A 27762-nucleotide genomic window follows, 5' to 3' on the forward strand; every position below is an offset into this window, starting at 1 on the left:
GAACCCTCTTATTTCGAGAATGCCGAGGATTCATTCAAGGGCGCTGAAGCGCATGGCAGAGATGTAACTGCAGCCTGCAGACGGCTTACGTACTATGGCTCACTTACTCCGTATGGAGTACAGAGAAACGATATCTACTTGAGAATTGTACGGCGTGCACGGGGATGTGTCTTGCTATTGGGTAAAGCTGTCCCCTTCGACCGAGGACGAAAATGATAGTTGAGAGGGGATGCGGTGCAATGCCGGATCATGACATCCGGAGTATAAAATGGCCTGGGAGTACGCAAGGACATGCAGATGATAGACAGGTAGAGCAAGACCTGCAGCGGAATTGATCGATCAGATCGTGGCGACAATATGAGGAGCTCGCTCGTGCTGTTCTTCGTTTCTGCGTGGACGGCCTTGGCCAGTCCTGTCCGACGAGGTATGTAAATCACGGGGTATACTTTTCATGCATTGCATGTCGAACCTGCTGTACTAAGATTGCGCGCACAGAGGTCTCGCAGGATCTGTTTGACCAGTTCAACCTCTTTGCGCAGTACTCGGCGGCCGCATACTGCGCGAAGAACAACGATGCCCCGGCAGGTGGGAACGTAACGTGCAGGGGAAGTATTTGCCCCGAGGTAGAGAAGGCGGATGCAACGTTTCTCTACTCGTTTGAGGAGTAGGTGTCAACAAGAGTACAGGCACCCGTAGTAGAAATAGCAGACTAACTGGGAAATGTAGTTCTGGAGTTGGCGATGTCACCGGGTTCCTTGCTCTCGACAACACGAACAGACTGATCGTCCTCTCTTTCCGCGGCTCTCGTTCCCTGGAAAACTGGATCGGGAATATCAACTTGGACTTGAAAGGAATTGACGACATCTGCTCTGGCTGCAAGGGACATGACGGCTTCACTTCCTCCTGGAGGTCCGTTGCCAATACCTTGACTCAGCAAGTGCAGAATGCTGTGAGGGAGCATCCCGACTACCGCGTCGTCTTCACTGGGCACAGCTTGGGTGGTGCATTGGCAACTGTGGCCGGGGCATCTCTGCGTGGAAATGGGTACGATATAGATGTGGTATGTAGGAAAAATGATCCCCGTGGAGCGGTCATGTGGAAATGTGCAGGGGTGTCTAATACACAGACCAACAGTTCTCATATGGCGCTCCCCGCGTCGGAAACAGGGCTTTTGCGGAATTCCTGACCGCACAGACCGGCGGCACCTTGTACCGCATCACCCACACCAATGATATTGTCCCCAGACTCCCGCCACGCGAATTGGGTTACAGCCATTCTAGCCCAGAGTATTGGATCACGTCTGGAACCCTCGTCCCAGTGACCAAGAACGATATCGTCAAGGTGGAGGGCATCGATTCCACCGATGGAAACAACCAGCCAAATACCCCGGACATTGCTGCGCACCTATGGTACTTCGGGTCAATGGCGACGTGTTTGTAATGTGCAGCTGGAGTCGCAGTGGCAGTTTGTACATAGCTGAGGTTACTGGTGGGATTATCATGCTCGATGCTTGTGATCATTCGACGATTCGAAGAATGAGCGCCTGCAAGCATTGGGTGATTGATGCAAATCGAATTGAGTCAGTGTTGCCTTTCCGGGTGACCCTGTAGATGAGATCTGGAGTAGATTCAGTAGTTGAAGGATCTCGCGAGTCGCGACTGACGAAAAAGGATGGACGTCCATGAACTATCCTCGGACTCTGATTGGATAAGGGCTTGAAATATCTTGAACTGTGATTGGCCAAATCGTCAAAAGCGAACTACTTTTTTCACCAATGAAATGATAACTGACTGAGTGCTACTTCGAATCTGGAAGTTATCATGTCGATCTGTAGATCCTCGCGTTCGACGCGCGCGACACCGCTGGCACAGATGCAGTCAGCCCAACACTTCAATTGAGACGGAAACTCGGCATCAATGGAGCAACTTAGTTACAGATACATTCTGCAAGTAGGTATCTCTCACCGCAAGCAACGTCTTTCAATCACTCGCCCAACATGGCCTACATTCCAGAAGCAACGACCTGTGCAGAGTTGTTGGAGGAACTTGAGGAGCTGCCAGAGTCCGTCCGGCGGTCGACGCGGTCGATATATCTGAGCGACCGGTTGTGCGAATTTGTCAATGAAGAAAATTGGCCGGAATTCGCCGTGCCTTTGGCAAGGTTTCTCTTGGAGTGGGAGGAGTTAGAGTCCATCTGGATTGGAATGCCAGATGACGTATACGCTGGAAAGGATTCAGGCAGCATTGACCTCTGGACGTGGGCTCTACATCGCCCTTTACTGTCTGCTTTTCCTCGAGGCCGTTGGCGCCAAATTCGACTTGTTCATCCCAGCACTTACACTGATCCGAATATCTTTTTCTACTACAATATTGGCAGTGTCGTTGAGGATTGGATTCTTCCTCTGGAGCCGCGACGTCTGCTGAAGAAACGCCGGCGTGATTACTCAGATGATTGGTGTTCTGGCCTCGGTCGTGACTCAAAAGAGGCGGTGAACAAGGACTGTGAACGCGTTTGGGCCTCGCGGGGGATTCGTGTTTGGCGAGAGCGTTCAGTGCAGGCCAAGGAGGGTACCGATCTCGTAGTGCAATGGATTGAACCCTGGATGAGAGAGCACCGCCAAAAGGCCACAGCCCCCAAACCTTCCAGACTACCAGATCCCCTGTCCTGGCAAGAGAGGACCGCGGAAGGGTTGCCAGAATTTCTTCGGCCACTCTGGCAGTGGCGCGTCGTTCTTTGCTTGGACCATGGGAACTGTTTCGCTAAGGATGGCTTGAGACATCATTTGATCCATCATCACGGAGCTACCGAGTTCGATGCGAATGAGCTTCTTCCTCAAACCCAGAACGAGATGCCGGAAATGGCAGACACCTGGGACGACGTTGTCCATCCTGAGGAACGGATTCTCGCAATCCCTCACCTGCCGGTGATCCGAGGATATTACTGCACCACACCATCGTGTCAGTTTCGATGTGCCACTATGAAAGAGTATTCGCTGCACTTGAATGAAATCAAACACAACGGTGTGCGCTACGGGGAGATGTTGTATCAACCCCTTCAAACCCTCTCCAGCCCGGACAAGATTCGTTAGTTTCCAGTGTACCGATGGACGATTGGTCTTTTGTGGGGTACCGGCTTAGTCAACCATACTGGTCTGGTCGTGAGATTACGTGATGTACCTAACCGAGTTCATGTCACTACATATCCACCATACCTATGGTGTTGATAGCCCAGTGGGCAGGGAATCTGAAGTACGAAAGCTGAAGAAAAATTAACCAAGTCGACCTTTTTTTTTGAAGGCTTTTCTTGTCAATTTGTTGTGTCCGAACTCCCTTGGTTCACCTTGAGTGTAGTTGTATCATCAACCAATCACCGTCAAGAGCTTTGACGTTCAGTCTCAATCACGTGAGTTCAAGTCCGGCGATGTCATGTCCTCCGGGTTCGGCAAGTCCTTCGACAGGCAGGCAGTTTTGGGCCATGTATTCGGAGTCGACGCCTTCGGAGAGTTTTGCAATTTGATCAAAAGGATGATTCGCATTGCTATGTCTCTACTGTAAATGTGTTATATTTCAGCGTCCAATCGGAATCTGCACAATGCTCATCATTGGCCTCACCGGCTCCATTGCGACCGGCAAATCCACCGTGTCCAGCATCCTCTCTTCGCCTCCATATAATCTCCCCATCATCGACGCGGACATACTCGCTCGCAAGGTCGTCGAGCCGGGAACGCCAGGATACAATGCCATAGTTGAATACTTTGGTCCAACCACCCCGGACCTGCTACTTCCCGCGGGTCCCAATGACGATCCCACGGCACCCAGGCCGCTGAACCGGCCGGCATTGGGCCGTCGCGTCTTTGGGGACAGCGAGGAACGCAGGCGCGACCGCGCGGTGCTGAACAAGATCATCCATCCGGCCGTGCGGCGAGAAACTTACAAGGCGCTTCTGTATCACTACCTCCGCGGACAATGGGCCGTGGTGCTGGACGTTCCGCTGCTGTTCGAGTCCGGCATGGATGCCATCTGCGGCATGGTCATTGTGGTCGCGGTGAGCGACCCCGCGGTGCAGATGGCGCGCCTGCGTGCCCGGGATCCGCACCTCTCCGCGGAGGATGCGGAGAATCGGGTGCGTAGCCAGGGCGATGTCCGTGAGAAAGTGAGGAAGGCACTGTACCGGAACCGGAGCGCGGAGGAGGGTAGCGACAAAGGGTCGCGAGGCGTGGTGATTTGGAATGATGGTGATAAAGAAGATTTGCACAAGGAGGTGGACCGAGCCATGGCCGTCATCAGGCGCAACAGTCCGAGCTGGTGGTCATGGCTATTGTTACTTGTGCCGCCGTTGGGTCTCGCGGCGGGCGTTTGGAATGGGATTGTCAATCTATGGATTCAGAGGAGCTGGGCGCAGAAGGCTACCAGAGAGAAGGCCAAGATATAAAAATCCTCATCATTGATCTATATAGTATCCTAATCGCTTTTCCTATAGAGAACACGGCCGTTCGACATCAAGATATGGTCGAAGGCATGATCCCAAGGGGTTCTCTGATGCCTTGATGGCTGGGAGGGATGACTTTGGACGATGTACAAGGGGGGGGGGGGGTAGAGTAAGAAACCTGCTAGTAATGCGCAGTGGATTGCAGTTGACCGAGATCAGTTGCGAACAGATGGATCTGCCGAGCAGGACTCGTTGCTGTGGTCGATTTTGTCGTCTTGGGGCTGTTGAAGTCATGCCGGCGGGTGGGCTGAGAAATACGCGGGCGAACCGTCACCATCCAAAAAAAGTCCAAAGTCAAAAAAGGATCAAACCCTACCGACAAAAAGGACATTCAAGTCCATCATACCAGTGCATGCATCGTGCCAGGGCCAACGTTTGTCTCCTGTGTGGTCGAGGCACTTGCGTGTTCCGCTTTAGATCCAATCCGCTCGACTTGCAAAAGGCTTCAAGAGCGCTTCGTGGCAATCTTTTTTATCCGTGTATCAGAACAGGACATTGAGAAGAGTACCACCGAGTACACCACTTGATACATTTCAACTCCATGTATGAACCCGAATTCTCTTCCTTTGTAGCGCATGCTAATTGAAATAAGAATACATCGTGCTTGCATTGACCGCCGTGTCGTGTCCCATCCTGCAAGTAGATCGACGCCCTTTCCCCCCCCCCCCCGCTCATCCCATCGTAATTGACATGTTCGGTCGTGCCGGGGATACGGCTCGCTGGGTTGGCTTATTTCAGGAATCACATCAGAGTACAGCGGGTGTAGTGCGCGACCCGTCAGCATGCCAGTCGTCCAAGATGCGAACGTGGATCCGGCGGCGTCGAGAATGTACAACCCCCTGCCGACTCCTTTGACACCGGCAGACTCGACCAAGTCGAGTCCCTCCGTCTTCAAGGATTTAGGATCGGTCGACTCTGATCCTCCACTGCCGCCGACGAAGCGTCGCCGTACCGGGGAATACAATGGTGCGGACATCGCGGCCCAGCTAGATGATAACACAGCCGAGAAGAACCATGCCGACGGCTCATCGCAGGCCACACGGTTGGACATCCACATTCGGACGCCAAGTGGCACCGCTACCTCTTCATCGGCGTCTTTTCCTCGAGAAAACTCGGCATCCCCTTCAACTGCCGCCCCTATCGCCGGCGCCGAGACCAATGCTACTACGCAAGAGAGGCCGGTGGCGCCACCGATTGATTATGAAAAATACAAGCCAAAGTCTTCGATTCCGGCGATACCCGCGACAGTATATGCGCAGGAATGCATCAATGCCGCTTATGCATCGAGATTGAACCCGTATGCCCTGCATAGGGACGAGCAGGAGGCGCTGCAGGGCCATCTGTGCCATCTGCATGTGACAACGTATCTCAACATCCGCAATGGTATCCTTCGCCTTTGGACGCGCAATCCGATGGTCAGCGTGACCAAAGAGGAGGCTCTCGGTTGTGCCAAGGACTATCGCTGGATGGGGCTCGCATCGTTTGCGTATGAATGGCTCGTCCGAAATGGCTACATCAATTTTGGCTGCGTGGAGGTGCCGAAGGCGGTTCTCACTCCACCGAAACGAGCACACCGCAACGAAAGACCCGTGATTGTAATCGTCGGAGCCGGTGTGTCTGGTCTGGGTTGTGCTAGACAGCTGGAGAGCCTGTTCAAGCAGTACAAGGATGACTCTATCACGTCAAAGGTGATTATCTTGGAGGGAAGACGCCGAATAGGCGGGCGCGTCTATTCACATCCGTTGCATAGTCATGAAAATGTATCCCTTCCCAAAGGTCTGCGGCCAACAGCTGATATGGGAGCGCAAATCGTCGTCGGTTTCGACGGCGGCAATCCGCTGGACCCGATTATCCGTGCGCAGCTAGCCCTGCACTGCCATATGCTCCGTGACATCTCGACCATATATGATATCGACGGATCGGCGGTGGATGAGCTACAAGATGCGCGAGACGAACGGCTGTACAACGATCTCCTCGGTCGTTCCGGCCTCTATCGGCACAAGGCGGTGATTACGCCGACCGCGGAAGGTAATCGGGAACTGATTGACCACGGCCGGGACGTGGTGGCGGACGACGGGGTCACGGTAAAGCAGTACGAGGAGGCGCGGGCGGCGGGAACCGTCGGCATGCTGCTCCCGGCTGCTCGATTCAGACGCGGCATCGGCCACAAGACGGCTCGTCATGGCCCGCCGCCGACCGCGCCCGTGCCGGACACGGGCCCGGACGAGGAGCTGCCAGCCGCAATGGAGTGTCAGCGCATGGGATGGACGTTACGGGAGGGCGTCTCCCCGAATGAGACGTTGGACCTGGACGGGATTGCGAAGCAATCCCCAACGCAGACCCTGGGGGCCGTCATGGACGAAGGGGTCAGGCAGTACCAAAAGATGCTTCCTTTGGAGCCAAAGGACATGAGACTCCTCAACTGGCATTACGCGAATCTAGAATATGCAAACGCTACGACACTGGGGACGCTCAGTCTCTCCGGATGGGACCAGGACATGGGCAATGAATTCGAAGGAGAGCACGCGCAGGTCATTGGGGGCTACCAGCAGCTGCCCCGGGGCCTGTGGGCGCTGCCGACGCGACTAGACGTGCGTCCGAGCAAAACGGTCACGAAGATCAGCTACGACGAGCGCGGACAGGGCCGAACCAAGGCAGTTGTCTACTGCGAGGACGGCGAGGCGATCGAGGCGGACCACGTCGTGTACACGGGGTCACTGGGCACTCTGAAGCGGCGCACGGTGGAATTCAACCCTCCGCTGCCGGAGTGGAAGCTCGAGGCCATCGACAGATTGGGCTTCGGGGTGATGAACAAGGTGGTGCTGGTCTTCGACAAGCCGTTCTGGGACGTCAACCGGGACATGTTTGGCCTGCTCCGGGAACCCACGGGCTCGGTGGACAGCATGAACCAGGCGGACTACGCGACCAACCGGGGGCGGTTCTACCTGTTTTGGAACTGCGTCAAGACGAGCGGGATGCCGGTGCTGATTGCACTCATGGCGGGGCACGCAGCGCATCAGGCGGAGACGATGACGGACGGGGCGATCGTGACGGAGGTCACGGCGCAACTGCGGAAAATCTTCTCGTCCAGCTCGGTCACGGTGCCGGATCCGCTGGAGACGATCGTGACGCGGTGGCAGTCGGACAAGTTCACCTATGGCAGCTACTCGTTTGTGGCCGCGGAGGCGCTGCCGGGCGACTACGACGTGATGGCTCAGGCGGTGGGCAATCTGCACTTTGCGGGTGAGGCGACCTGCGGGTCGCATCCGGCCACGGTGCACGGGGCGTATCTATCAGGCCTGCGCGCCGCGCGGGAGATCATCGACGCGATCTACGGGCCGATCGCGATGCCGTCGCCATTGGTGCCGAGCAAGCCTCCATCACCGGCAATCAACACCGTCACCAGCGAAACCCGCAGCTCCTCATCCTCCACCGCAGCAGCCTCGCACAGCGCATACACCGCGGCCCTCACCGCACACATCCACGCCACACTGGGCCCCGCGCCCGCCCGGCCGGCGCGCCTCGCGCTGAACCCGTTCCTCAGCTTCCAAAAGGATTACTGGCAAGCCGCGCGAGAGGAAGGCGACGGGCGGAAGCGCGCCGCAACAAACAACCCGCACGCGCGGGCCGCGCGCGACGAGATCCGGGCCATCCTGGGCCGGATGTGGCGCGAGGCGGCGGAAGACGTCAAAGCGCCGTACCACGCACAGATGCAGGAGCGGCGGGAGGAGAATGAGCGGCGGTTGGAGGAATGGCGGCAAGAGATGGAGCAGTACAAGCGGCGTGTGGCGGAGGAAAAGGAAAGATGGATCAGGGAGAATCCGTTTGAGGAGTGGAGGAGGAGGAGGTGATGGTCCTTTTGCTTTTTCCTTTTACGCTAGGTTACGGATGATGTTAAAGACGTATGTATCAGTATTATGAAAGTAGCAATGCCAATCGAAAAATTCAATTGACTGACGGTATGTATAATAATAATCTGACACACAATCGACAATGCAAGCAAGGTTCTAAGCAAAGTTGCTCTATCACGTATCTCAAAATGCGTGTCTAAAAAGTACTCATCAACCCACGACACGTGCAAGAAGAAAAAAAAAGTAGCCCAAGAAGAAAGACCAGAATGAATCTAAATGAGTGGGTTCTCTTTGTACTCCGGCACCGCTCCATTTGTCGAACCGTTCGTCTTGCCATTTGTCTGTGCGGTTTCCTGCGCCGCAGGATCAACACGCGACTGATCGCCGGGTTTCGATGCAACGGGTCCATCCTCTGCTTCGTAGAGCTCGGAGAGGTATCGCTCCGCTTCGAGGGCAGCGATGCAGCCGGATCCTGTGATCCAATTATTTAGTATCCTGTATGAGAAAGTTTGAAAGAGAAAGGAAAGTTGGGACGTACCAGCACTGGTGATGGCCTGTCGATACTTCTTGTCCTGCACATCACCCGCAGCGAACACACCCGGGACACTCGTCTGCGCGGTGCCCGGCACGGTCTTGATGTACCCGTCCTCGTCGAGCTGGACCTGGCCCTTGACGAGGCCCGAGGCGGGGTCATGGCCGATAGCGTAGAAGAGGCCGTTCGCGGGGACGACTTCCTCCTCGCCGGAGCGGGTGTCCTTGACGCGCAGATGCGTCATGAGACCCCGGGCACCCTCCTCGCCGAGCACCTCCGTGGCGACGGTGTTGAACCGGACCGTGATCTTGGGGTGAGACAGCAGGCGCTTGGCCATGGTCTTGGAGGCGCGCAGCTTGTCCCGACGCACCAGCACGGTCACCTGGCTGGCATACTTGGTCAGGAAGAGGGCCTCTTCGGCGGCCGAGTCACCGCCGCCGACGACGTAGAGCGGCTTGTTTCGGAAGATGGGCAGGGCACCGTCGCAGACGGCGCAGGCACTGACCCCGTTTTGCCAGAACTTCTCCTCGCCGGGCAGGTTCAGCCGACGCGCATTGGCACCCGTCGCGATGATGAGCGCGTCCGCGGTATGCGCGGGCTCGGCGTCGGGCCCGTCCTGCCACTCCTTCCACAGGCGGAAGGGTCGCGACGACAAATCGACGCGCGTGATCGTCTCGGTGATGATCTCCGTGCCGAACCGCTCGGACTGCTTGCGCATGTTGTCCATCAACTCGGGGCCGTTGATGCCCGAAGGGAAACCCGGAAAGTTCTCAACCTCCGTCGTTGTGGTCAACTGCCCGCCCGCGGCGGTGCCGTTGGCCAGCATGCCCTCATACATGACGGGGTTCAGCTCGGCACGCGACAGGTAGATCGCGGCCGTGTGCGCGGCGGGGCCGGAGCCGATAACTAAGATCCCGTCAGCTTCATAACGATCGGATTTCTTTCCGAAGCCCGTTGGAAAAACATACTGACGACTTTGGCATGCACCATCTTCTTCTGCGTCGCAGCAGACCCCACCAACAACGGTGACGTAGTCGAATTCTGCTGGAAAGATGACGCCGCAGCGGCGGAGACACCTATCGACCGGGAGGCAAAGGGGAAAACACGGCGAAAGGCGGAGGAGAACACGGTGAAAGAGTTGATTTCCAAGACTCGTGGAGTAGTAAAAAGTCGCAGTTCACGTCAATGGCCAACAACGAGCACAGCGCGGGAAAAGCTCCAGGCTTTATCATCTGGCGGGTGAAGCTCAGGCCTCGGTCCGCCCATTTTCTCAGTCTCGATCGTTTTCGTTAATAATCAAGAAACCTCGCCCCAAAAGAGAAGAGACTGTTCGAGAAAGGCGGCCTATCACGTGATATACATGTGGAGAAAGTGGCGAACAGAGCTCTGGACAAACCCAATCAGAGACCGCAATCCGCTCGCCCTTGCGCATTTCACAACCACTAGCCTGCTCGGTACACCATGTGCGCTAACCGATTATAGTCAATGGCGGAGGTCAGGGTCCAGTTGGTCCTGGACTAATCCGAAAATGGTCCAAGGCGTGGATTGGGGTTAATTCCGGTATCGGAGGTACTCCGTACTTTTGCAAATGACCAAGAACATTTGCAATCGCATTTTTGAAAACATCCTGGACAGTTGACAGTGAACGATGGATAGCGTGAAGTAATTACCGAGTACAAGTACTCCGTACAGTCCGCTTCTCCAGCCCAACTGTACGGAGTTACAGCCTACTGGCGGTACTGGTACAGTAATACGTTATGTAATCTGATATCCGAAAATGCTGATTCAGCATTCGCCACCGCTCTGACCGTCTGACGTAAATCAAGGATGGAATGACAATCTATTATTATGAGCCCCAGACCATCTGTTTTCTAAATGATTCGGGTCGCACGAACAGTACAATAACCTAGGTACAGTAGGTCTATAGAATAACATTCGGCCCGATCATCTCCACAGGATAGATAAGTAACAACAAAGCCCCCCAAACGCCGGTAAGTATTCATGACAAATGATGGATCAGAAAAAGAAAAAGGAAAACATCCCGATTCTTGATTATGCAATACAACCCGTCCAAACGCCCGAAAAGTCGCGGCCAGAACATCCCACTACTTACGACCCCTCCGCCTTGTCTTTATCCTCCTCCTTGTAGTCCTCCATCTTCGCATCATCGCCCGTCCCACCCGCCAGCACCTTGGTACGCAGCACATCGATTCCCGGATGCGGCGTGCCAGGAGTCACAGCAACCACGTTATCATTTTCATCCACAAATTCAAAGTTATACCGCGACAGCAGATGCGGGATGGCCGACAGTTGCGGACCGTACCGCGCGGAATTGTCGTATAGTTCGTACAGTGGAACCGCGAGCAGCTTCATGTTCTTGGGCACGGAAAGGACCTCTACTCTCGTTAGTTCGCAAAATTAATTTGACTCACATAGACCCTCCGGGTGGATAAAAAAAAAGGGGGGGAAGAACGCACTCTTCTTCGGAAGCTGGATGAAATACAGCTTCTTACACTCCTTCGGCCGAGTAACATGCCCCGGCAGGAAAGGATACATGAACGTCTCGAAATTCGGCCGCCACCACTGGGCCAATGTATCCCCAATGTCCCAGTCCTCGTTGACTCCCTCACCACTGAACTGCGAGCCGACAGGAGCCAGTCGCTCGTTCAGCCGCGCCTTGAATCCCGCGATTTCCTCATCATCTGGTCGGAGGTAATCACCTGGTCTTGAATATAATTCTCGAGTCAGCGCTGGCTTTGATCGGGCGGGGGGAGGGAAAAAAGAAGGAACGGATTTACAGTTTAAAAAATGCATTCGCAATCTGCAACATCAACACATGCGGATGGTTGTGCTCATGACACACCAGCACCCCTTCGCAGGTGCGCCGCATGCCAAACTTGTGGTAGTGGTCCTCCAGCCGCTTCAATCGCGCCTGCACGGAGGGGTCTTCCTCGGGCTGCGTCTCCTTTGTCCCAAAGGTATAGTTGGACAGCGGATAGAGTCGGATCGTCGGTGGTTGCTGAGCATTGAACGGCTTGGGGATGATCGGACTGGTTTTACCAATCAGTAACCTGTTCTCGCAATAACAAAACCAAGAGGGGAGAGGACGTACGGCCGCGAGCTTTGCATCGCGGTTTCCGTAATGGTCGACATGTTGGGCAATCGGGGTGCGCAACGCGCCGAGGGATTGTTCTGGCTGAGATCTCGCCGCGGATTGCAAGGTGCCTTGACACGAAAGCTGAAGTTGGCGTTGAGCTTGGAATTGGGAGATGCCAAGTCGCTAAACTTGTTTAGGTCTAGTGTACTCCGTACGAAAATCTCCACCTAACATTCACAGTACTCGTAAGTCGTAGTTAGGTAAATTGTATGTACTCCGTAGACAAGATTCAAAGAGTTCGAAGGTGAAGGCCTACTACAGAGTACTTACTCCGGAGGTCTAAAGGAAAAAAAGAATATGCTCTATGATTACACTCGACTCTAATGTAACAAACACACGGCCACCCTATTCCAATGTATCACCACCATCTCTACAGCTTCGACTCCAACTCCTCAAACTCGCTCAGATCCACCACCGGCGACGGGCCGGCGCTAACGGGCAGTTGGGCCTTGAACTCGGGCACGTTGGTGATGTACACGGGGGTATTCTTCTTCGGACCCGTGCCATTGACCACCACGGGCTGCTCCTCGCTCTTCTTGCCGTTGGGAGTCTGCGCGTTGAGGTGCACGGCGACCTTGGCTCGCGACTCCGACGCCGGGTCAATATACCGCCGGTAGAATTCCCGCATATCCTCACGGGTCAGCGTGCGCACGGTGGCGGCGTCAACCTCGTGCTGCTCAAAGTCAAAGTATTCGGAGCCGATGTGCGTCCAGAAGCGGTTCGTCTCGGCACCCAGGTTCTTGAGCTTCTCGAGCCGGCGGTTGATGACGCTGCGCTTGTGGCCCTCAAACTCCTCGTCCGACATCTCCGCCAGCGTGCCCGCAAAGTTGGCCAGGAAGGCGTCGATGCGCGACGACAGGTACTCGGCCGTGCGCTCGCTCTGGATGATCACCCGGTACCCCATCGTCGTCGCCGAGTACCGGGGCCCGCTCCAGACCACGTAGCCCAGCTGCTCCTTGCTGCGCAGCTGGTCAAATGCCGGCTCCTCGGTCATCTGCGCAAAGAGGAGCAGCTTCGCCCGCAGAACGTGGTCGCGCACGCTTCCCAGGAACAGGTAGTACTCGATGCAGTTGTTGACGTTCTCCGGGTCCTTGAGCGTGCGCTCGTAGACGTAGTTGCTGCCGGGCGGGAAGACCATGTTGCGCCGCAAATGCCACTGCGCCCGCGGCAAGGGACGGCTGCGCAGGATTGCCTCCACCATATCCGTCATCTTGAGCGCATCCTCCTTGTACAGATTCCCGTGCGTCAGCACCTCGATGTGGTTCTGCCGCAGGATCTGCGGGAAAAACGCCGCAACGTCCTCCGCCTCAATGTGCGCCAGCTCCTCCGCGTACTGCTCGTTGATCCACACCTTCTCCGCCGTCAGGTACCGCGTCAGATCGCCGACCTGGTAGTACGGCTGCTGGTACTCGGCGTTGCGGAACGCGCGCGTCAGCCGCTCCTTGATGATCCGGAACCGGTCCGGGCTGACCACCAGATCCCGCATGGTCGTCATGACCTTGTCCAGAAGCACCGACATCTTGTCATTGTACCCGCCGACAGAGATTTCCAGTCCGAAGATGCTCGCCGACAGGTTGTAGTCCAAGCCCGCCAGCTCCGCGTCATACGAGTACTCGACGAGCGCATCGCGCACCAGCTCGCAGTAGAGCTTGGTCTTGACGTGGTTCGCCGGCGTTGCCCAGACCAGCGGGTTGCGCAGCGTGACGTGCACCGTCGCCTTGGGCACCCAGAACCGATCGTCCTTCTTGTACCACAGCCGCACGTGGTCGTCGTGACGGATGATCTTGGGCGACTTGGCCGGCTGGTCGACCTCCTTCTTCTCAACCGTCAGCCGCGTCGGAATGAACTCGTTCCGGTGCGGCATGTGCAGCTCCGGCGTGCGGTTGGCCGAGGTCGTCTCCAGCGCCTGGCGGATCTCGCTCATAAAGTCCTCCGGGATCTTCTCCACCTTGTACTCGGTCCCGTACCATTTCTCCCGCCGATCCCAGTCACCGGGGAAGGTCTGTGACACGACCGTGAGGCGGAAGTTATCCGCACGAAGGTACGAGAGAGCCTTGGTGATCAGCTCCGGATCAAATTTCCGAAGCAGAGAGGTGCCACTCAGCAGCCACTCGCGCGGCAGCGGCTTCTGCATCACGCTGCTCAGCCGGCTGGTGAACCGAGAGGCGGGGGACTTTTGCTTGAAGCGAAAGTCGACCTCGGCGAGATTCTTCATCTCGTCAAAGATCCACCGCTCGGGCGGATGCTCCTTGATCATGGCGATGTACTCGAAGATGGTCTTGACGACCTCGCGGTAATGCGTCAGCCCATCCTCGGTCAGGCGCACGTTGATGGTGAAGAAGGCGGAACCGGGGCAGACGGGCATGGCGCCGGCCGACAGCCCGTTGGCCCAGCCCTTCGCCTTGATGTACGCCAGGATACTGCCGGGACCCTCGTGGCCGATCAGGTGGCTGATGTACCGGCTCGGGTACGTCTCGTACAGGTTCTCCTCGTCGAGGAAAGGGAAGTAGATATCCAACGACCTGGAATCCATGACGGGCTTCGCAAAGACCTGCGTGCACAGATTCTCCTCCGAAAAAATGGGCACGTCATCCCAGCGGTTCTGGGGCAGTTCCTTATTCTCTACGGGTGAAAAGAGCTCCACGACCCATTTCTCCAACTCATCGAGCGACTCCCGTCCCAGCACAACCAGCTTCATCCGATTCGCCGAGTAATGCTTCTTGTGGAAGTTGATAAACTCGCGGCGGATGTCAACGCCGCGCTTCAGCGGCTCATCGCGCAGCGTGGTCAGATTGCCCGTGGAGAAGTGATGATACGGGTGAGCCTCGTTGGAGAGGGACTTGTTCAGTTGCATCAATCGCCACACGTCGCTCTGCAGGTTCTTCTTGTTCTCCGAATCCACGGCGCGGAGCTCACGGTCCAGCGTCGACTCCAAAAACAGCGGCGCGATGAAGAACTGCGCGAAGCGGTCCAGAGCGCCGTACAAGGGAGGCTCTTGGGACTTCCCTTCCACTTCACCGTTTGTCGTTGCCCCATTCGTAGTTGTACCCGCGGAATGGCTTTGCTGTTGTCGTTGTCGTTGTTGTTGTTGTTGTTGTTGTTGTTGTTGTTGTTGTTGTTGTTGTTGTTGTTGTTGTTGTTGTTGTTGTTGTTGTTGTTGTTGTTGCTGATCGCTCAACTCGTTGGTAGCGGCGACTTCAAAGTAGTAGTTCGTCTCGGTGGCGCCGGTGTAGGCATTCGACGATCCGGAATGCGCAGCCAGGTATTGATTGTACGCGTTCTCCTTGGGATACTGTACACGGCAAAGCGGTCAAAAGAATCACCGCCTGAGGATTATTTTCTTATTCTCTCTCACACAACTTCCCCTCTTGTACTTGAAAGGGTCCTAGACAATGGACTATATACTGACCTTCTCCGTACCCAAGAAGAGCAGATGCTCGACCGCATGCGCCATGCCGGCCATGTCATCGTCGTCGGAGAAATTGCCCACATTGACGTTGACCGAGGCACTGGCCTTGTCCGTGTCGGGGTCATGCACCAACAGGGCTTCGAGCTTGTTCGGCAGCCGAATCACCCGGTACGAGCGATCGTCCAGCTCGGGCCGCTCGAGATTGTCCGTCACGCGCACGACGCCCTCGGCCATGGTGTCGTCGACTGTTTTGGTGGAAGACAACGATGCAAAGGACCGGGAAGCGGGAGCTCGTCGAGCAAGGCCACAGGGAAGAAGAAGACGGCACGACGAAGGAGGGAGGCGGCGAGGGAGCAGAGTGACCGGAAAAGAACACCAAGCTCGATGGCCGTGCCGCCGGACAGCAGTACAATAACTATCAGACGCGAACACGACGTTCCGATTCAATAGATGGTGACAGCCCTGCAGCGCACCAGTGAAGCTATCAGGAATGGAGCACAACCGGAGCAATGCCCAGGAGGACCTTGGAGGCATGCGGTGGATAGCCAAGATATGAAGCTATTAAAGCCTTTCTTTCTTTGAGTTCCTTTTTTTTCGACCAAAAGAAACTGACAAAAGAAACGTAAAAAAGCAATAAAACAAAAACGATCTGTCCTTTTCCTTCTGTGAACCCTCACAATCAACGGGGAAAAAGGGGGGGGGGGGGGTGTCTACAATCAAAAGTCCAATAGTATATGCATGGATTACCAATCCAACCGCACAGGTCACACCATGGACCTGGGAATTAGTAATTTCCCACACAATCCTCCGTAATCACAATAGCTGCCAAAGCAAGGCCCAGCAAACGCTGAAAAAATGCCAAAAGATTGATGAGATCTGTTTCCAATCAAGCGTGATGATCAAAACGTGGAGGAGAGTACTCTGTATTGATTGCGAGCGGAAATTGTTGTTGAACAAAGCAACCTAAACTTGATAGGGAAGATACCTACCTACCAGCCATATTAAGTTAGTTAGTTGGTTAGGTTAGAGACCATACAAACATACCAATGTACTTACGAGTTCGGAAACAAAGCTAAACTTATCGATCAGGGCACTGAGTGACAGATAATGGCAGTCAACAATCAAAGATGTTGCGCGGTTCAGCTCTTTCTTGTAGAAAAGTGAACAGAATGGCAGGAAGAATCAGTATCAAGGTACAATTCATTGAATTGGCACTGAAAGATTAGTTACTCTAGACAATCCACGTAACGCAAGTCTTCACTTCCACAGGGTAAAAAAACTCCGCGCAACGCGGCAGTGGAATGCTGTGCACCAAGGCTCTTAGGAATCTTGATCAATACTATGTATCCCTTCTCAAACTCAGAGCAGATCAATAGAGTCACACACGTTGTGCTTCCCGCTCAAAAACCAAAAACATTCCCACAATCAACTCTCCTCACTCATATCTTCCTCGTCAGCTGCGACCCGATCCTCGATCCACTTGAACACTTCATGCTTATGATGCAGCAGCATCTCATTGAGCCCCGTCCGCGGCGACTGGATGAGTCGCCCATAACGTTTCGAAGGTTTACGACGGTTCTCGGTATTGTTCCACACGCCGTGCGTATGCGAGACAAACACGAGAGAATTCTGTCGGACAATGAGAATTCGGTCTGAGTGACGAGAGAAAAGAAACAGGTACAACATGTACTTACCTCCTTGTACCATCGCGACAGCCAGACTTGCGTGGGCGATGCCACGGCGCGGACAGGGTTATCGGCGACAAACGAAATGACGCTATTGACGCGTTGGTAGATGCTATCTGTTTGGAAAGGTCAGCAAGGGCCGGGGTGTTGGATCTGGGTTTCACCCGATGAATCTGGGAACACGAACCGCGGTTGATCAACAGATTGGCCACGCCGTAGAAGGCATCACCAACTCCTAGAAAGAAAATATGAGTCGCATCATTAGGCCTGCCCCTGTCAGCAACGACGCTTCCCCTGTCCACAATGAGCCAGACAAACGTACTCAATATAGTTGTCCCACAGATATGACGCCAACTCCTCGGTTGCATGGGGACGGTTGTCGTCTTCGTCTTCGTATTTCCCGATACCCTGAAACTGTTAGTCAAGAAATCAGGCAACAAAGCGATCCATACATCTTGTGCTGTTATATGCTTGGGAATATTGACATCAATGACGCCGTAGCCCCTGCCAACAGCCCAGGCAATGTAGTCCTTGACAATATCAGCCTTAGTATTTGTTAGCTTGGACCATCCAAATTGGAGTGTTGAACATACTAGCCAGCAGTTGTGAGCCTCCAGACGATGCGTAATCGGATGATGGATGCCCATAATCTCCGGCCTACCAAGGTGAGCGTCGACCACCGATTCTCCTGTCAAATGGTCCTTACGGGTCATGGAAGATCACAAGCAACGGCACAGCTTGGTCATAGTTTGGACTACAACAGTCAGGATCGGGGCAACCGACACTACAATCCATACAAGGGAAACTTACCTCGCCAACACCTGATTTTCGAACGACTTGGAGATCGTCGTACGGTAGATCCACAAGCTCGTGAGCTTATGGCTATCGTACAATTGCTTGGCTTGATAGGCGCGGATGATGTCTGGCCCAGTCAGCATACGCACTCCACCGGTCAACCGGGGTACTGACCATGGAAGCGATCGGTGAAAAGACCCTCCTGTACGGGCGCCTTCGGATACATGCACTTCCAATACTTGGAGAGCGTGGTCCTCACTTGGTTGACCACCTGGACAGCGGCCCTAGACGCCTTTGTAGCTTCGAGCCGGTCCGGCGGCTCTCCCATGAGAGTTTTGGCCACTGCCAAGGCTGACTTTGCGATGGCCCGGAAATTATAGCCTCCCTAGGACCATGTCAACATGAAAGATTTCCTCAAACAGGGTAGAAACCTACCTCCAAGCAAACGGCCACCTTACCGTTTGCCAGGGTCATCAGCATGTGTGTCATGTGGGCGTAGCACGCTGGGGTGACAAAGCAACCACCCAGCTCATCGCCCGCCGCAGCGTCAAATCCAGAAGCCACTGCTCACAGTCAACGCGGTTCAACACAGCGCACAAGGGGCAGCGATATGGCACTTACCGATGACCAAATCCGGATCAAACTCGGTAGCAATGGGCATCACGACATGCTGGAACGCATACATGTAGTCGCCATCCCCCATGCCCTGTGAAGGCCACGGGATGTTGACGTTTCTAGACAAAGCCATCAGCCAGGATCCAGGCTTTCTCATGAACCGGATGACCTACTTCCCAACGCCCGGTCCTTCTCCGATATGGTCATAATTCCCCTCTGGCCCAGTTGGATAGAATCTGCCATCTTCATAGACGTGTAGAGAGATATACAGAACATTCGGATCATCGTAGAACGCCTTTTGGATACCGTTTCCTTGTCGCGGTCAGTGGAGTAACACTCACCACACCTTCCGTCTACTCACCATGGTGGGCATCCCTGGCAACGTCAGTCCGACAATCATCCTGAATATGACATTATACACACCAGTCAAGAATCAGAATCTTCCGGCACGCATCACCCAACTGCCGCTGACACACTTTCGCCGCGACTGAAACATTGTTGAACATGCAGAAGCCCATTGGCTGGTCGTACTCGGCATGGTGCCCTGGTGGCCGGATCACGGCAATTGCATTTCGCACCTGGCGCTTGGCCACAGCTAGACAGGTCTCGATGGCGCCCCCAGCCGACAACAATGCTGCAGAAAAGCTGAGTCGATTATAGTAAATGGAGTTACCTCTCTCCTCGAGCTGGATCAGCTGCTCATCGGAAAGATCTGTTTCGTGCATTAATAAGAAACGAAGAAAACGAGAATGGAATTCACAGAGGACGAACCCTTGGTGCTCTCCACAAAGGCATAATGGTCCGGCGTGTGAACAAGCTGGATCTCCTCCTGCGTGGCGTCGCGAATCTCAATGCGCTGCATTGGCCGCGGCACCAACGTACTACGGCTGATCTGCGGGTCGTTGATGAGCCCCGCACAGCACAACTCCCTGTAGATGTAGAGGATTCGGCGTGGGTCCTCGGGATGCGGATCGGCTGAGGCCTGCACCTGGCAGTGATATCGCATCCGGACATCATAGCAGTAGCCCGTCGCGAGCGACGCCAGCGGAAGCCCGGACGAGATCGGCATCGACTCGTCGGTCGACCAGTCCGAGTTTACATCCAGCATGCTGTCAAAATCCTCGCTGGACCTCGCAACGGGCATGCCGTGCTCAACGGAGCGGGCCACTTCCCTCCAGGTCGGGTCACTCGAGTCCGGGATCGAAGCGGGATATCCACCCACTCCAGGAGTTTCGCGAGAGGGCACTGATTGTCCGCGCTGCGGATGCCCATTTTGTGGGTGAAGATTTGAAGCCTCCGCGGATGTATCTCCTTTCAGGGGTGCACGCCCTTCGTCATCCCGCAAGGACGATTCTGCCGTCATCCCACTCTGAACAGGGACTCGATGCGAGAGAGGGACCTCCCCCATAGCAAGGTCTTCATCTTCCTCCATGGTGGTTGAATGTGGGCAGACAATTCGAAAATGAACCAAACACGTGCGAGAGTAGTCAAATCACCTCATGCCCACGCCTTTAACCAGGAAAAAAGATCCTCGCCATGAGCAATAGCTTTCACTCGAAAGTGTTTTCAAATGTGCATGCAGTAAGAATGCTGTATTGAACGAGCCCCCAAGAAACCCAGTCTGCAAAGCTTCTATGGCGGGATTGAGCAAACTGATAACAATTGCGAATGATTATTTCGCCGGAGCAGAGCTGGAAAAAAAAAAAAAGACAACCCACCACACAGAACCGCTGTACAAGAAGAAGCTCGCTTGAATCTCCAAGCTGCTTCGAAGTTCACGGAACGATTTTAATGTCTTTGCTGAACTGCTCTCGAGTGCAATTCAGACTGGAACCACGTGACTTCCACAACCAAACTCTCTCTGCAAGAATCCGGGCAGAGAAGACGCGGTGGGTAAGGGCTTCGAAATATCTTGAGATTCGAAACCACTAGAGAGGAATCAAACAACAAGAGATCAAATCAGCAAGCCTAACGCGCTACCAAGTGAAAGCTGGGAACCTCACTATCACGTGGAGAATTGGGTTGATGCCCTGGCCAATCAGTGTCCATTGGCCGAGCTTAGTCAAAGAGGTTCAGACAGAAGTGCAAGTTGAGATCAGACTCGTTCTCTGAACTTGGATATGTCTTGAATAATGGCCGTGAAAAAAAGGGAGTTACATGATCAAGAAAAAAACTACATTGCAATTGTTCAGCCATTGCATTTCATTTCATTAAGTACATTGCGTTTTCACTATTATCATAGAACATCAGTCATCGTTGTATCTCAACGGGTCTTGAAGATGTTTACGCGTTGCCGTCAACCTTGGCAATGTGCACTGTATTGAATCGTTAGACTCTTGTCTCGACATCTATCCAGCCCAAAGAGAACTTACCGATCAGGTCAACGACACGGCGAGAGTAGCCCCACTCGTTGTCGTACCAAGCGACCAGCTTGATGAAGTTGGGGTTGAGGGCAATGCCGGCCTTGGCATCGAAGATGGACGAGTGCGAGTCACCGTTCAGGTCGGACGAGACAACGTCGTCCTCGGTGTAGCTCAGGATGCCTGCGGGTGGTTTAGCGATGACACGAATTGCTGACAAGGGCACACCAGCACATACCCTTCAGCTCGCCCTCGGCGTACTTCTTGAAGGTGGCCTTGATCTCATCGTACGAGACCGGCTTCTCGGTGCGGCAGGTCAGGTCGACGACCGAGACGTTGGAAGTGGGCACACGCATGGCCATGCCGGTGAGCTTGCCGTTCAGCTCCGGGATGACCTTGCCGACGGCCTTGGCAGCACCGGTGCTGCTGGGGATGATGTTCTGCGCCGCGGTACGGCCGCCACGCCAGTCCTTGGCCGAAGGACCATCGACGGTCTTCTGGGTCGCGGTGTAGGCGTGGACGGTGGTCATCAGACCCTCGACCAGGCCCCAGTTGTCATTAACGACCTTGGCCAGGGGAGCCAGGCAGTTGGTCGTGCAGGAAGCGTTGGATAGGATCTGGATGTCCGAGGTGTACTTGTCGTGGTTCACACCCATGACGAACATGGGGGCATCAGCCGAGGGAGCGGAGATGACAACCTTCTTGGCACCACCCTTGAGATGGGCCGAGGCTTTCTCGCTGGTGGTGAAGACACCGGTGGACTCCACGATGTACTGGGCACCGCTCTCCGACCACGGGATGTTGCTGGGGTCCTTCTCCTGGTAGAACTTGACGCGCTTGCCGTTTACGATCAGATCGTTGCCATCGATCTCGATCGTGCCCTTGAACTGGCCGTGCTGAGAGTCATACTTGAGCATGTAGGCCTGTTTGTGGGGTTAGTGCCGATGCCTTGAAGGATGGGACCGACGGCGGAGCTAGATGTTACGTACCGCATACTTGGTCTCAATGAAAGGGTCGTTGACGGCAACGACCTGGGCCTCGCCGTGCTCGATGCTGGGAAGAAAAAGTTAGACGCGGCAAAGCATTCGGGATGGGCAGCTACTCACGAGTTGCGGAAGACCTATCCAACGCAAGTTAGTCGATGCAGATGCGCGGGGTTAGGGACTGGCCGGTTCTGTACGTACAATTCGTCCAATACGGCCAAAGCCGTTAATGCCGACCTACACAGATGGTGAGCTGAAGATGATTCCAAAGGTTGATGTGTTGACCGATTTCTCTACCTTGACAACCATGTTTGCGGTGGTGACGGTTAAGCTATGGCGGGGTAAGTCAGCAAGCTTTGATGCGCGAGGATAAAGAAACAAAGCGCAACATGAACTTACCTGAGATGACAATTACGATGATCACAGTCCGAATCGCACGAACTGAGAGATTGGCAGCAGAGAAAATCCTCAGAAGCGAAGAGGAAGACAAAAAAATCTGACGGAGGGGCGTGGCGGGGATGATGTTTATACGTGAGCTTTTTTTCTCTCTTATACAAAACGGGCCACTCGGTGACCATTGACGCAACAGCCCAGTCACCAACTGCGATCAGATTGGGTCACCGGGAGGAGCTCTGACTAAGCCCTTCGTTTTGAAATACAGTACATACCTCTAACCTAATTATTATGGCAGTGGATGCTGGAATCCCGCATCGAATCAACTTGAGCTTCTGATGTCAGAGCTGCAAAGCGGGCTACAGTGAAATGCTACCTAGTGACTCATTTCTATTGTTTTTTCCATGAACCATGTCTCGCTTCTCTCATAATGAGTTTGTAATTAATGCTTGTCAACTGACTCCTATCGTCAAATAGCAGCCAAGTAAAGTACGCAGTAACTTACTCCGGACTGGAATCGATATTCCATGATTGAGGTCCATAAACGGGCAAAACAGGAACCTCACAGCATGTCATCCCAGGGACAATCGGACAACCGACGCAGCCAATGAGAGAGAGGGCCAGAGGTGATCCAGGCCTACAGGCAAAGGGAATGTCAGTTGATAACCTAGGCTATTTGACTCCAGAATTCCGACGGGAAGCGGGAGAGTCGTACTTGGAACGGATGCAGGGACAGGAGTACTGTATGAGTAGTACTGTAGTAGTATGATCGGGGATCAGTCGATCGATCGTCGGTCGGATCGTGGCCTGAGGCATTCATCCGATTCCAGTAGGTACCTAGTACCAACATACTTGTACAAGCGCGAACCTAACTCTATGCCCTGCACTCGCAAGAGCCTGTACTGAGCTCAGAACTGCAGCTACTACAGTATGGACGCAAGAATCAAACATTCACTGTGATTCAAACTTGATACTGTAACTATTCCGTCGGATGCCGTGAGTAGCCTGCAACAGGGATCGGATATTCCGTGAATCCCCGGCCCAGTACCTTGAGGATCAGCCGTCCGTCCGAGATTTGCCGACTCAAGGCATACAGGAGCAGCATTTCCTGACACCACTCGTATCTTCATACGACAAGGACTCGACGGCAGATCCATTGAATCCTGCGGATAAAGGGGCCTACGGACCGGGTTCCCAAAGGACGCCGGGCCGGACCATTCCGAATGTCAATGACCAAACCCGTTCACATTGCTCCCTCCGTCCTATATAGTATGCACATGGAATTGGATATTTTGTCCCGCGGCACAATGTATTATACTTGTAGGTAGAATACAGAGAAAACCGCCCGACGCGGGCACCCACCCCGCCCCCATCTCTGATCGATCACTTCAGTCTTCAGTCCTCCTTAACACCCCCGCGGAAATTCCGCTCCGCATTCTCAACCGAAGCCTTATCCGTCTTGATCTCGCCCGAGGTCATCCCCAAGAATCCTTGCGCGGACTTCCACGGCCGCGCGAGATTGCCCGTGGCGGGCTTGCCATAGACGTGGATCTTGACCAGGTTCGACTCGAGTGCGCTCTTGACGGGGATGATGGACTGGATCAGCAGCGGGTTCTTGTACTTGAACCACAGGTGCATCACGACCATCATGCCAATGCCCATCAGCTGCGCCTTGAACTGGTTGCGCAGCTGCGTGCGGTCATACTCCTGCACCGTCGTGGTAACGGGCTTGGGCTCCTCCCCCGGAGCCGAGCGGCGCGGGCTCGACGTATTTGAGGGTGGTCAAGTCTGTACGAATTCCCACGCGGTCAATATTGACAGGTCTCTTTCTCTCTCTCTCCTTCCCCCCCCCCCCCCCCCCCCTTCCCCCGAAAGTAGGAACGTACCCTTCTTTTTATTGATTACCGACTGCACGTAGAGATACAGCCCAAAGATAAGCAGGTTCGACGCAATGTACAGACACCGAACCCCAAATAAAACGTCCGGGTTGTCGAATGGCACCTTCTTGGACAGTTGCATCAGTCCAAGAATGAGGACCATGTTGGTTCTGTGAGAGTCCCTTGTAGTCAGCTTCCGAGACGTTCTCCAATGCATTGCGCATGACTGCAGGCACTGACACTTGAGGGGACACCATCTTGAGCAATTATCGGTCGAAAGAATCAACCCTCGTAAAAAAACCGAGAGGAAAGAGAAAGAAAGGGGAAAGAGAAATTAAACAAGGACACGTAGGAGTAGCTTCACTGAGCTCACGAAAAAATTCATGCTGTTATCCCAAAATTCTACTCTGGAGTGGCCACCTCAAATTGGCCTCTTGAGAACACGTGACTTTTCTCAACAAGGAGTGCTCTCTTCGAGAAAACAAACAGCTGTTTTATAGGCTTTCGGATGAAGCTGTCTTGAAAACAATCAACTTTTATTCTTATACCTGATTACAAAAAAAAGCCAACATATAAAGCAACTATCTGGCAAAATCCCATGACAAAGTTCTTGATCATCCTGAACACAGAGCATGAGCAAATGAAAACACAAACCCTCCCTCTGTATTACAGAAGTATCATAACCGTAGTATCCGTCCCTGTCCCAGCTTCATCGACTTGCATACAAATCCAAATCAACTGGTAAACCGTCAGAGCATCAGTCCGATCGCAAGATAAACGATACACATGAGAGTCTAAGAAACGACGAAAAGACACTCAGGAGTGCTTGCGCCGTTTCGGGCTATTCTTCATGCCAGACTCGCCCTCGGCGTTCGCGACGCTGGAAACCGTGGGCGCCGGACTCAGAGACTCGCGGTCAGTAACAGCCTCGATGACCCGTCCAGGCTCTGGGCCGCTCCGCCCGAACGCGTTGCCGCCCTGAGCGTCCGTGCCGATCGGCCCATCGTACCCATCGAAATAGCCCGTAACGCCTCCGGGCTTGCTTCCCGCGGCACCGGCATTGTCCACACCGGTCTCCACGTTCTGCCCGCCTGCGCCAGTGACGTTGTCAAAGTTGAAGAGGTCGTTATTGGCCGCTTCGTTCGCAGTGCCAGCAGTGGTGTCCGCGTTGTTGAATTCGAACCCACTCTTGCCGTTGGTGGTGTTGTTGCTGCTGTTGTTGTCCAGCTCGGGAATGTCGGTGAAGTAATCTTGGCTGTTGAAAATCTGATCCAGGTCCAAAGGTGGCGGTGGCACGTTCCCATCCGAAATGCCCGGGATCGTGCCGGTCGGGCTGAGGGGCTGCAGGAGATTGGTCAGGTTCTGCACCGACCGATCCTGCTCGGCCTGCATCTTCACCAGATTGTCAATCTCCTCCCGCGTGCTCTGGAGCCGATCAGCGTAATTCTGTGGCATCGGTGGTGGATTCGGCGTCACGAGAGCATTGTTGGACGACGATACCGCGCTCGGGTCCGCTGCACTGGTGTCGTTGGCCATCAGGCGAAGCATGTCGGCGCGCTGATTCGGCGAGAGAGCGGTGTTGCCTCCGGATGTTTCGAGAGACGTCAGAACGTTCGGGAAGTCCGCGTACGTGGTCTGGACGCCATTGTTTGCGTTGCTGTTCTGAATCATAGACATGATGTCGCGTTGCGGGAGTTGACGGTTGTTATCGGACGACCCGGTTTGCAGGCCCGTGGAAGAGTCCTGAAGCTCCTCCACGCTTCCCGGCTTCGGAGCAGAGGGCTTGCGCGAATGCGGCGACTGCCGTTCGTACGAAGTGCTGGATGTGGGGGACAAAGTGCTCGCGCGGCCACCCTGGGGTGCAACGTCGTTTCGTGCCGGGGGTGCCTTCAAGAGCAGAGGCTGCTTCTTGTAGGCCTTCAGATTGTCGCCCCCAACATTGCTCAACGCGTAGTTGTTCCCCACATCCACCACATTGCTTTGATCTTGCGAGGCAATGATGCCGGAAAACGCATTGGTCAGATTTTGCTGACCATCGTGGCCCGCTTGAAGGCTGCGGTTGTAGACTGTTGCAAGGAATGTCAGAATGGCGTTGATCGAATTCTCGTGGCGAGCGTGTTGCTCTTGGAAACTGGCGGCTTGCGCGTACAGTTGCTCATGCTCCCGGCGCAGTTTATTGATGGTGTTGGAGATAATTTGCTGTTGCTGACGGATGGTCTGCAGTTCGCGATACACGCTGGCCAGCTGGTCCTTGGGGAGAATGCCATGATGACCCGATAGAGTGAGCTGCTTCCGGCGGTCGTCACGCCCGTCCTCTCCGTATTCGTCGCCATCGGTCTCGGCATCCGGCGTCTTGGACTTGGACTTGTTCTTGGAATGAGAGCTCTTGGGCTTCTGGATCAACCACAGCAGATCTGGGTAGCCACGCTTGAAATATGGATTAGCGTATTCACTTGGACTCTTGTTCTTCCGTTCGCTTGCTCTCATGGAATTGTCCGACAAGCCAACTTTCTTGTGGAAACCGTACATGTTGAGCTGGCGCACAAACGAGGCGTAGTTGTTGTGCTTGAACAACTCGGGGATCAGGGTCCGGGCAAACTCATCTTCGTCGAGAACGATGAAAGAGTTTCCATCGTCTGACCACCGGATAAGGTCCGTGTTCTTGGACTCGTCGAGAAAACTGCACTTCCGTCAGCACCAAACCACAGAATTGAGACGTGGCAGGTGAGCGACAACTTACCTGCTCAGCTTCTGCACGAAGGGAGGAATCTGCCTCCGCTTTGCCTGGGCTTCTCTCTTGGCGATCAATGCCCTCCGCTGCAATTCAGCCAGGCTCTCGCCTTCACCCCAATCGTTGCTCGGGGCTGGATCGGACAGGGACGGAGCAGGAGGAGGGGGTGGTTGTTCATAACCCCGGTTGTTGCGGAGCAGTTGATTCATCGGTCTCCGGGCGAGCTGGGTCGACGACGACATGTCCTGGTTGACCTGATGGTATTGGCCAGGATTGTAGGTACCACTAGCATCAAGAGCATAGGGGGCCACTGGGGTGGACGAATCATGACTCCATGGAAGATATTGGTCGTTCGACAACTGAGTATTGGAATTCTGAAAGCCCGGCACGGACACCATTGGCTGACTGACCGGCGGCGATGTGCCTGGAGCCGGGCGTTTCCGAGACGATGATGCTTGGGTCGTCATCTTGGTGCGTTATCGATGATTGAAGACGGTCTTTTGTTCTTTCAAGGCAATCTAGGGCGACCCGCTGGTCGCTCTCAACCAACGGAGATGGATCTCAATCACGTGCTAAAGAAAAGAACTCTGTTGAGAGGAACTGCAGGACCTCAATATGAACAATCTTCGTTGTTTTTTTTTTTTTTCTCTTGTTTCTTTTCTTTTTATCAAAAGCTAACAGCGCACCGGGACAGGACGCCGGCGGCGATGATTGAGGGGCAATCCCACGCCTAGGACGAGGGAAATGCCCGCAATCAAGAATGTACACTGAGAGTCGCAGATTCGAGAGCGAAGAGTGTATCCAGAATGACAGAAAGGTGCTGAAAAGGCTGGCGGCAAAGATAATCGCCCAGCGGGTTCAGAAAGCGTTGACGACTGCGGAGGGG

At 54.4% G+C, this 27762-nt stretch overlaps 11 protein-coding genes across 11 annotated transcripts; 4 read left to right on the forward strand and 7 right to left on the reverse strand.

The window, feature by feature from the left end:
- Window positions 1-357: 357 nt before the first annotated feature.
- VTN31DRAFT_6117 (uncharacterized protein) lies at window positions 358-1440 on the forward strand (the record flags this gene model as incomplete). The annotated part of the gene is made up of 4 exons (XM_069406692.1): window positions 358-424; window positions 496-664; window positions 727-1060; window positions 1135-1440. 4 exons carry the CDS (start codon window positions 358-360, stop codon window positions 1438-1440), a joined length of 876 nt encoding a protein of 291 aa, XP_069259199.1.
- Window positions 1441-1996: 556 nt separating this feature from the next.
- Window positions 1997-3088, forward strand: VTN31DRAFT_6118 (uncharacterized protein; the record flags this gene model as incomplete). Its single annotated transcript, XM_069406693.1, has 1 exon — window positions 1997-3088. One exon carries the CDS (start codon window positions 1997-1999, stop codon window positions 3086-3088), a length of 1092 nt encoding a protein of 363 aa, XP_069259200.1.
- Window positions 3089-3591: 503 nt separating this feature from the next.
- VTN31DRAFT_6119 (uncharacterized protein) lies at window positions 3592-4431 on the forward strand (the record flags this gene model as incomplete). Its single annotated transcript, XM_069406694.1, has 1 exon — window positions 3592-4431. One exon carries the CDS (start codon window positions 3592-3594, stop codon window positions 4429-4431), a length of 840 nt encoding a protein of 279 aa, XP_069259201.1.
- Window positions 4432-5270: 839 nt separating this feature from the next.
- VTN31DRAFT_6120 (uncharacterized protein) lies at window positions 5271-8339 on the forward strand (the record flags this gene model as incomplete). Its single annotated transcript, XM_069406696.1, has 1 exon — window positions 5271-8339. The coding sequence occupies one exon, from the start codon at window positions 5271-5273 to the stop codon at window positions 8337-8339; it is 3069 nt and encodes a 1022-aa protein (XP_069259202.1).
- A 272-nt stretch (window positions 8340-8611) lies between these two features.
- Window positions 8612-9861, reverse strand: VTN31DRAFT_6121 (uncharacterized protein; the record flags this gene model as incomplete). Its single annotated transcript, XM_069406697.1, has 3 exons — window positions 8612-8811; window positions 8878-9777; window positions 9840-9861. The coding sequence occupies 3 exons, from the start codon at window positions 9859-9861 to the stop codon at window positions 8612-8614; spliced, it is 1122 nt and encodes a 373-aa protein (XP_069259203.1).
- A 1119-nt stretch (window positions 9862-10980) lies between these two features.
- Window positions 10981-12024, reverse strand: VTN31DRAFT_6122 (uncharacterized protein; the record flags this gene model as incomplete). Its single annotated transcript, XM_069406698.1, has 4 exons — window positions 10981-11267; window positions 11349-11596; window positions 11670-11921; window positions 11984-12024. The coding sequence occupies 4 exons, from the start codon at window positions 12022-12024 to the stop codon at window positions 10981-10983; spliced, it is 828 nt and encodes a 275-aa protein (XP_069259204.1).
- Window positions 12025-12398: 374 nt separating this feature from the next.
- Window positions 12399-15671, reverse strand: VTN31DRAFT_6123 (uncharacterized protein; the record flags this gene model as incomplete). Its single annotated transcript, XM_069406699.1, has 2 exons — window positions 12399-15320; window positions 15438-15671. The coding sequence occupies 2 exons, from the start codon at window positions 15669-15671 to the stop codon at window positions 12399-12401; spliced, it is 3156 nt and encodes a 1051-aa protein (XP_069259205.1).
- A 1191-nt stretch (window positions 15672-16862) lies between these two features.
- Window positions 16863-19895, reverse strand: VTN31DRAFT_6124 (uncharacterized protein; the record flags this gene model as incomplete). The annotated part of the gene is made up of 15 exons (XM_069406700.1): window positions 16863-17066; window positions 17132-17238; window positions 17310-17389; window positions 17445-17530; window positions 17575-17667; window positions 17716-17779; window positions 17829-17876; window positions 17933-18044; window positions 18092-18302; window positions 18353-18480; window positions 18539-18651; window positions 18706-18844; window positions 18894-18907; window positions 18956-19244; window positions 19304-19895. 15 exons carry the CDS (start codon window positions 19893-19895, stop codon window positions 16863-16865), a joined length of 2280 nt encoding a protein of 759 aa, XP_069259206.1.
- Window positions 19896-20815: 920 nt separating this feature from the next.
- On the reverse strand, window positions 20816-22184 carry VTN31DRAFT_6125 (uncharacterized protein; the record flags this gene model as incomplete). The annotated part of the gene is made up of 7 exons (XM_069406701.1): window positions 20816-20847; window positions 20905-21075; window positions 21131-21815; window positions 21882-21945; window positions 21999-22012; window positions 22077-22112; window positions 22173-22184. The coding sequence occupies 7 exons, from the start codon at window positions 22182-22184 to the stop codon at window positions 20816-20818; spliced, it is 1014 nt and encodes a 337-aa protein (XP_069259207.1).
- Window positions 22185-23967: 1783 nt separating this feature from the next.
- VTN31DRAFT_6126 (uncharacterized protein) lies at window positions 23968-24402 on the reverse strand (the record flags this gene model as incomplete). Its single annotated transcript, XM_069406702.1, has 3 exons — window positions 23968-24056; window positions 24155-24315; window positions 24386-24402. 3 exons carry the CDS (start codon window positions 24400-24402, stop codon window positions 23968-23970), a joined length of 267 nt encoding a protein of 88 aa, XP_069259208.1.
- Window positions 24403-24961: 559 nt separating this feature from the next.
- On the reverse strand, window positions 24962-27343 carry VTN31DRAFT_6127 (uncharacterized protein; the record flags this gene model as incomplete). Its single annotated transcript, XM_069406703.1, has 2 exons — window positions 24962-26825; window positions 26886-27343. 2 exons carry the CDS (start codon window positions 27341-27343, stop codon window positions 24962-24964), a joined length of 2322 nt encoding a protein of 773 aa, XP_069259209.1.
- Between the last annotated feature and the right edge of the window lie 419 nt (window positions 27344-27762).

Source organism: Thermomyces dupontii (genome assembly GCF_041956625.1).
Source record: "Thermomyces dupontii strain NRRL 2155 unplaced genomic scaffold VTN31scaffold_6, whole genome shotgun sequence".
Taxonomy (NCBI): domain Eukaryota; kingdom Fungi; phylum Ascomycota; class Eurotiomycetes; order Eurotiales; family Trichocomaceae; genus Thermomyces; species Thermomyces dupontii.